Below are 9,173 nucleotides of genomic sequence, written 5' to 3'. Positions count from 1 at the left end.
TTGTTGTTTTTCCCTTGCTGCTTTTAATATTTTTTCTTTGTATTTAATTTTTGATAATTTGATTAATATGTGTCTTGGTGTGTTTCTCCTTGGATTTATCCTGTATGGGACTCTCTGTGGTTCCTGGACTTGATTAACTATTTCCTTTCCCATATTAGGGAACTTTTCAACTATAATCTCTTCAAATACTTTCTCAATCCCTTTCTTTTTCCCTTCTTCTTCTGGGACCCCTATAATTCGAATGTTGGTGTGTTTAATGTTGTCCCAGATGTCTCTGAGACTGTCCTCAATTATTTTCATTCTATTTTCTTTATTCTGCTCTGCGGTAGTGATTTCCACTATTTTATCTCCAGGTCACTTATCTGTTCTTCTGCCTCAGTTATTCTGCTATTGATCCCTTCTAGAGAATTTTTAATTTCATTTATTGTGTTGTTCTTCACTGTTTGTTTGCTCTTTATTTCTTCTAGGTCCTTGTTAAATGTTTCTTGCAATTTGTCTATTCTATTTCCAAGATTTTGGATCATCTTTACTATCATTATTCTGAATTCTTTTTCAAGTAGACTGCCTATTTCCTCTTCATTTGTTAGGTCTGGTGGGTTTTTACCTTGCTCCTTCAGCTGCTGTGTGTTTCTCTGTCTTCTCATTTTGCTTAACTTACTGTGTTTGGGGTCTCCTTTTCGCAGGCTGCAAGTTCCTAGTTCCCGTTTTTTTTGGTGTCTGCCCCCAGTGGCTAAGTTTGGTTCAGTGGATTGTGTACGCTTCCTGGTGGAGGGGACTAGTGCCTGTGTTCTGGTGGATGATGCTGGATCTTGTCTTTCTGGTGGGCAGGTCCACCCCTGGTGGTGTTTTTTGGGGTGTCTGTGGCCTTATTTTGATTTTAGGCAGCCTCTCTTCTAATGGGTGGGGTTGTGTTCCTGTCTTGCTAGTTGTTTGGCATAGGGTGTCCTGTTCTGAGCTTGCTGGTCGTTGAGTGGAGCTGGGTATTGGCGTTGAGATGCAGATCTCTGGGAGATTTTCACCATTTGATATTACGTGGAGCTGAGAGGTCTCTTGTGGACCAGTGTCCTGAACTTGGCTCTCCCACCTCAGAGGCACAGCCCTGATGTCTGGCTGGAGCACCAAGAGCCTGTCATCCACGTGGCTCAGAATAAAAGGGAGGAAAAAAAAGAAAGAACAAAAGAAAAAGATAAAATAAAATAAAAAAGTTATTAAAATAATTATTTAAAAAAATTTTAAACTAATAAAAAAAAAAAAGAAAGAAAGAAGAGAGCAACCAAACCAAGAAACAAATCCACCATTGATAACAAGTGCTAGAAACTATACTAAAAAAAACCAAAAATACAAAAAAACGGACAGACACAACCCTAGGACAAATGGTAAAAGCAAAGCTATACAGACAAAATCACACACAGACGCATACACACACACACTCACAAAAAGAGAAAAAGGGAAAAATATATGTATACCGTTGCTCCCAAAGTCCACCTCCTCAATTTGGGATGATTCGTTGTCTATTCAGGTATTCCACAGATACAGGGTACATCAAGTTGATTGTGGCAATTTAATCCGCTGCTCCTGAGGCTGCTGGGAGAAATTTCCCTTTCTCTTCTTTGTTCGCACAGCTCCCTGGACCCGCCTCTGTGTGTAGGTCGCCTGAGGGCATCTGTTCTTCGCTCAGACAGGACGGGGTTAAAGGAGCAGCTGATTCTGGAGCTCTGGCTCACTCAGGCGGGGGGGAGGGAGGGGTACGGAGTCTCATGCCAGTCTCGGGACCGCGCTGATAGCCGCAGCTCGCGCCCGTCTCTGGAGCTCCTTTAAGCGGCCCGCTTAATCCCCCCTCCTAGCGCACCAGGAAACAAAGAGGCAAGAAAAAGTCTCTTGTCTCTTCGGCACTGGAGCTCTGGCTCACTCAGGCCGGGGGGAGGGAGGGGTACGGATGCGAGGTGAGCCTGCGGCGGCAGAGGTCGGTGTGACGCTGCACCAGCCTGAGGCACGCCGTGCGTTCTCCCGGGGAAGTTGTCCCTGGATCACAGGACCCTGGCAGTGGCGGGCTGCACAGGCTCCCCGGAGGGGAGGTGTGGAGAGTGACCTGTGCTCGCACACAGGCTTCTTGGTGGCGGCAGCAGCAGCCTTAGCGTCTCATGCCAGTCTCGGGTCCGCGCTGATAGCCGCAGCTCGCGCCCGTCTCTGGAGCTCCTTTAAGCGGCCCGCTTAATCCCCCCTCCTAGCGCACCAGGAAACAAAGAGGCAAGAAAAAGTCTCTTGTCTCTTCGGCAGCTCTAGACCTTTTCCCGGACTCCCTCCCGGCTAGCTGTGGTGCACTAACCCCTTCAGGCTGTGTTCGCGCCGCCAACCCCAGTCCTCTCCCTGCGATCCGACCTCTGAATCCCGAGCCTCAGCTCCCAGCCCCCGCCCGCCCCAGCGGTGAGCAAACAAGCCTGTCGGGCTGGTGAGTGCTGGTTGGCACCGATCCTCTGTGCGGGAATCTCTCTGCTTTGCCCTCCGCACCCCTGTTGCTGTGCTCTCCTCCGTGGCTCTGAAGCTCCCCACTCCTCCACCCGCAGTCTCCACCCGTGAAGGGGCTTCTAGTGTGTGGAAACCTTTCCTCCTTCACGGCTCCCTCCCACTGGTGCAGGTCCCGTCCCTGTTCTTTTGTTTGTCTTTTCTTTTTTCTTTTGCACTACCCAGGTACGTGGGGAGTTTCTTGACTTTTGGGAGGTCTGAGGTCTTCTGCCAGCATTCAGTAGGTGTTCTGTGGGAGTTGTTCCACATGTAGATGTATTTCTGATGTATTTGTGGGGAGGAAGGTGATCTCCACGTCTTACTCTTCCGCCATCTTGAAGCTCCTTCCGTATGCTTTTTAGACTGCCTGTTCTTGTTAAGTCTGCAACATTCCTCTTAGGAATTATGCTTCAGGCAAATCTAAGACGGCAGGAAAATCAGAGTGATTTCCATACTTCTACATTCTTACCTGACTCTAATTTCCAAGTGCAAAAGTATATGATCACCTTGTGATGTTTTCCTTCTTAGGACTTAAAGAGTTCACACTAATGTGAATATAAAGTTTGAGGAAATTGAAATTTGATATGTCAGTGGTCAAAATGAAGAACTTTGGAAGGATGGTGTCTCTTTAGAGTTGTTCCACATGTAGATGTATTTCTGATGTATTTGTGGGGAGGAAGGTGATCTCCACGTCTTACTCTTCCGCCATCTTGAAGCTCCTTCCGTATGCTTTTTAGACTGCCTGTTCTTGTTAAGTCTGCAACATTCCTCTTAGGAATTATGCTTCAGGCAAATCTAAGACGGCAGGAAAATCAGAGTGATTTCCATACTTCTACATTCTTACCTGACTCTAATTTCCAAGTGCAAAAGTATATGATCACCTTGTGATGTTTTCCTTCTTAGGACTTAAAGAGTTCACACTAATGTGAATATAAAGTTTGAGGAAATTGAAATTTGATATGTCAGTGGTCAAAATGAAGAACTTTGGAAGGATGGTGTCTCTTTAATCTATGCTTTGTCCCATTTTAATTTAGTGCCACTTTTGGTATGAAGATGCAAGTGCCACAGTTGTAAGAGTTAGAAAATATTCCACAGAGTGCAAGACCAAGGAAGCTGTGGAGATTCTCCTTCAGCAGTTCAAAAAGTTTATCACACCCTCAGTGCCTCAGCAAGAAGAAAGGATTCAGGAAATCCGTGACCTGGCTCAGCACTTATATGGTGAGGTCTCTTTTAAGATACCCACTGATTCACTATTGAACACATCTCTAGTGAACCTAATCCAGCAGAAAGCAGAGCATGGCAAGCCCTCAGGGTCCTTACTACTACACCAACCTATTCAAGGAAAAGTTTAAAGATAAGAGCAAAAGTGAACAGTAGTGAATAGAGGAAGGAACTCCTGGCTGTAGGAGGGGAAGGCTGTGGATTTTTAATGACCATTTGTAAACCCTCCTTCTAAATTCTGCTTTCTCCCCTATTCTTGTTGTTCATCTTCAGGGTAATAAAACCAGAACAATACTCAGTTTATGTAGACAAAAAAATCTAATTTCCACTAGGGTGATTCCTCAAAAAACATACAGAACTCCCATAATATTATACTTAAAGTAAGTAGAAAGCTAAGACTGAGGTCTATAGCCCTCTCATTTCTATGAGGGTTATGGTTTGTGGAAATAAGAAAGAGCTGGAAGATTTTCCCTTGTCTTCCTCTCACTTGTGGAATAAATGGGAGAACTCAACCGACCATCTCACTCGTTGTGCTTTCCTCTTATCCATGACTTTGTCAGTCTGAGAAGTCTTTCTATCTCAGGGAGGCCCCCATTTAAAAGGCCCCTGAGGGTTGACAGTCCTTGAGGGTACAAAGGAATAAGTTTCATGAATTCCCTGACATTGTTAACTCTAAGGCCAAGAGTAATTCCTAGTGACAGGGCAAATCTAGCCCCAAAGGAAGGTAGCAACAGGTGCTTCATCTGGCTGTCCACAGGTGCTGTCAGATGGATATTTTCTCTTATTACATGAAGCACTATCCATGCAAAGACATAAAAATTTTGTGGAACAATATATACTGCACTCCCTAACATTAAATTACTGAGAATGAATTATTAACGATTTTCCAGAGAAAAGGGTAGAAACATAAAAACAATAAAATATAGATTGAAAAATTAAAGAAAACTAATGTGATGTTTCATTCCTACTATAGTTACCGTATAAGTGTACTAAAAAATTCTGGAGGCACTCTGCTCCTATAAGATGGTTTATGCTTTCCTCTGTTATTGTATTTTTCACATTGTAGCATAATTACCTTTTCATTTGTCTGTCTTGTCAACTGACCATAAGCTCCTTGAGGGTAAGGGAAGTATATTTAATCACTGTGTTTCAGTGCCACTCAACTTCAGCACACGGGAAGTACTCACATGACACCATAAAAGTTATATTACCCTCCCATCATGCAAGATCCCACATCCTGCTTTGTTTGTATTCCAGGCCCTTATCACCAACTGACATATTGTATGGTTATTTGTTGTCTGGCTCTCCTTACTAGAGTGTAAGCTCCTTGAGAAAAGGGAGTTCACTGCATTATGGTATATACTAAGTGCTTAACAAATATTTGCTGATTAAATGAATCACTGAATGAATAAATGAATGGCATGCGTCTTCATCTCTTCAGTATGGAAGTTATGCATTTTTTAGAATTTGAATCAGGTAAGATAATTTGGAAATAGTATATCAATTCTTGTAGCATTATTGAACCCAGAATTTTAATGCAAATAAATATATCTCAAAAAAAATTTGAGTACCTATTATGTACTCAGAGCTGTGATTGATATAAAGACATATAAGACCTAGTTCCATCATTCAAGAATCCACAGTCTATACCTAGAAATCACAATGTGGTAAATGCAGTGAGAAAGGTATAAATTGTGTGTATTAGTTTTCTAGGGCTGCCATAACAAAATACCACAGACTGGGTGGCTTAAACAACAAAAATTTATTTCCTCACAGTTCTGGAGGCTAGAGGTCCAAGATTAAGGTGCTCACAGAGTTGGTTTCTACTGAGGCTTCTCTTCTCTTGCTGCCTCTTCATATGGGCATCCCTCTATGCACAAGCACCCCTGGTTTGCTGGTCTCTCTCCTTCTTATAAGGACACCAGTCATATTGGATTGGGACCCCACCCTAATGGCCTCTTTTTAACTTTATCACTCTTTAAAGACCTCATCTCCAAATATGGTTATATTCTGAGATACTGGGGGTTGAGTCTTCAACATATTAATTTTGAGAGGGACACAATTCAGCCCGTAACAATGTATAATACTAGTTTAGTCTGAACTGTGGAGTCCAGTAGTCCAAGTTTAAATCCCTTCTTCTCCAATTATTGTCTGGGTCACCTGAAAAGGCTCTGTTGAGCCTTGCATTCCTCATTTGGAAAATGCAGTAGAACCTACCAGAGAAGGATTATTTTAGCTAATGCATATAAAGTGCTTAGCCACAGGCAAATAATAAGCACTCACTACGTGATAGATATTTGTATCATTATCCCAATAGGAAGAGGTAAAATCCAGTTGGGAAAGATTATGTACATTTTTACAAAGACGTTGGCATTTCAGGTAGACCTTGGAGAGTGGGTAGGATTTGTCAAGCAGAGATGGGGTTATGGTGAGGGCATTCCCAGTACAGAAAAGAATACTCAGTGGCTATGGGGGTTTTGAGAGAAAAGTTGCTGGTTCAGTTTGGCCAGAGATTAAATATGTGAGAGAATTAGGGTGACATACCTTTGAGAGAGGCAGGTTAAAACCATATTATGGAGGGCCTTGAATGTATACTTTGCTAGGTAGTGAAGAACCACTGAATGTTCTGAAAAGGAGAAAACTGGTTAGAATGGAGCTTTAAGAATATTAATATAGCAACATTATTTAGGTTACATAAGAGGGACATGGCACAGCAAATGTAACCATTTTTCTAGAATACTTGGTTTTTCCAATAATGCCTTTATTTATTTATCTGTTCAGCAGGTATTTAGTAAGCACTTACTATTTACCAGCCCTTATGCTGGACACTGGGGAGATCAATTAATACCTGGGATTTTTTTTTTCTGCTAAGGATTTGACCTTTAAAATTAGATTTAACCCTTTTCCTCCCCAGGTTTTGAAGAAGGGCAGAAATATGCTGAGAAAATAGTGGCCAAACACAAAGAGGTTCTTGAATCTGTTACTGAATTATGTAGCTCTCTCACAGAGCTTGAAGAAAAAAAGGTAATTTCTTCTTACCAGAATATGTATTTTTAAGTGATATAAATAAAAGTGTGTTTATCAAGTGTCTTCTGGTACAAAGATGTTCTAATGGAAATTCTCAAGGGACATAATGTGCACGTTTGTTTCACAGCTTTCTAACATAATTATATGGTTGTTTCTGATAATTAATTCTGTTTCTTTTCCATCACTGCAGAGAAAAATATTGCTGAGAATAAGGACTAAACAATTAAGTTGTCTTGTTTATATTTTCATGGATCATATCCTAAAGGATAAATGTGTGCCATTAAAATCAAAGTCTGTATTAAGTACTTTTACGTTTTTGCTCATAAATAATGAACATAAGTTATTTTTTCTCCTCCAAATTGTGGCCCTGGAGAAAATAAAACTAATCTTCAGGTATTATAATCATTGAACATTTAGCTTCATGGAAATACTAAACTAATCATTGGCATCTTTCATGGAATAAATAAATTGATGGTAAAAAAAATAGAGAGGAAATATGTTTATGACTATGTCTAGGTAAAATCTGGTTAAAAGAGAGAAATGTATGTATATATATGTGTGTGTGTTTATATATATACACATATATGTATATATATATTGTTTTTGTCTATGTTGTGTCAAAACTGATTTCATTAGTGCTGTTTTCACAACTGGCTGAAAGAACAGGTTGTTTAGGATGGAGAGAATGGCAAGGTAATCAAGAGCACAGGCTCTAGAATAAAACACAGCCCCCTAGGAATACCAACTCTCCAAATTATTGGATTTGTGAATGAATTGGGGTAGATTCCTTAATGGCCCTGAGTCTCGGTTTCCTGATCTATAAAATGGAGGAAATAGAGGAAGCTAATCACAGGATAGCCCTGAGGATTGAATGTGAAGACACCTGTGATTATTGTTGTGATTGCTGTTGGTATTGAGACATAATGGTGCTCTTGCAGCTTGGAGCAGAATTATATTTATTTTCAGCAACTATTTTTTCTGTATGAATTTCCATGTCATAAATTTGAGTGACATTCCATTCAAAATGGTTTGCTAAGCTTATTTATTTATTTATTTATTCATTTATTTATTTATAGCTGTGTTGGGTCTTCATTGCTGTGCGTGCTTTCTCTAGTTGCGGCGAGCAGGGGCTACTCTTCATTTTGGTGCGTGGGCTTCTCATTGCAGTGGCTTCTTTTGCTGCGGAGCATGGGCTCCAGGTGCATGGGCTCAGTAGTTGTGGCTCGTGGGCTCTAGAGCACAGGCTCAGTAGTTGTGGCACACGGGTCCAGTTACTCCACAGCACGTGGGATCCTCCCGGACCAGGGCTCGAACCTGTGTTCCCTGCATTGGCAGGCAGACTCCCAACCACTGCACCATTAGGGAAGTCCCTAAATGGTTTGCTAAGCTTTTAATTCAGTGGGCACCCAATCAAATTATCTTTTTCCTTTGGCTGAGAATCTAGATTTTTCAAATTTTCTACCATTTTCAATAACACTGTAGTGAACATCTTTGTACATGAAGCTTTTTTCTTTCTTTTGTATTATTACCTATGCAAAAATTCTTTGCTTTTCGTAGATGTTTTACAATTATAATGCCACCAGTAATGTATGAATGCACCATATATTTTATATTATCTTTTTCAGCGTTAATCGTTTCCTCCCCACCTTCACCCCACCCCCTGAGGATGTGTGTCTTCTGATTTCTGATACGCAGCCTGAAAATTGCTGCTTCTCTGACTCTTTGCTGTCATCTACAGCATCCCTCCCATTTATGCTGTACATCTCCAAGTGAGCTCCACTACACGAAATCGACTCTCTTAAAGTGATAGCCCTTTCCAGTTTTTCACCTTCATGGCTATTCTAACTGAAAGCTGTTTCTCCTCCCTCTACCCCCTTCCACTTTCCCCCTTCCTGCTACACCCCTGGAGTCAGCATTGCACCCTCTCTTTCTCATTCCCAACCTGTCACTTGGATTCTCTTTTGCACTAGTCAGGAGCCTCCGAATTATTCACTCCTGCTAGATGACCCTGCTAGTGTCATTTTTACATTCAAAACACTTCACTACAAACTCTTCCTTGTTTACCAGATAAAGTTTGGACTCAAAGCCTTCCAATGTTCTGGGGCCGATTGTCTTTCCAAACCACTGTGCTTCTACATTCATTGTAGGTTCCTATCTCACTGGTCTCCTACCCCACATTCCCAGGTCTCCTGCTTCTAAACTTTTACAGTCGTTCCCGCTTATCTACAGTTTTGCTTTCCTCAGTTTCAATTACCTGAAGACAACCTCAGTCTGAAAATATTAGATGAAAAATTCCAAAAATAAACAATTCATAAGTTTTAAATTGTGAGAGACCATATTCATGTAACTTTTATTACAGTATATTGCTATACTTATCCTATTTTATTATTAGTTATTTTAATTAATCTCTTACTCAACCTAAT

At 41.1% G+C, this 9,173-nt stretch overlaps 1 protein-coding gene across 12 annotated transcripts in view; it reads left to right on the top strand.

Annotated features, from left to right (window-relative positions):
• Positions 1–9,173, top strand: part of CCDC141 (coiled-coil domain containing 141) — a 210,708-nt gene that overhangs the window by 180,065 nt on the left and 21,470 nt on the right. For all 12 annotated transcript variants that reach the window (XR_008618774.1, XR_008618778.1, XR_008618777.1 and 9 more), the window contains exons 20-21: positions 3,537–3,720; positions 6,638–6,747. Coding sequence is in view for 6 of the 12 variants with exons in the window: in XM_055088821.1 (XP_054944796.1) it covers positions 3,537–3,720; positions 6,638–6,747 (294 nt within the window). In the remaining 6 variants the exon portion in view is untranslated. The remainder of the gene's footprint in view (positions 1–3,536; positions 3,721–6,637; positions 6,748–9,173) is intronic.

Source organism: Physeter macrocephalus, chromosome 2 (genome assembly GCF_002837175.3).
Source record: "Physeter macrocephalus isolate SW-GA chromosome 2, ASM283717v5, whole genome shotgun sequence".
NCBI classification, from domain to species: Eukaryota; Metazoa; Chordata; class Mammalia; order Artiodactyla; family Physeteridae; genus Physeter; species Physeter macrocephalus.
This window is presented reverse-complemented; position numbering and strand designations above follow the sequence as displayed.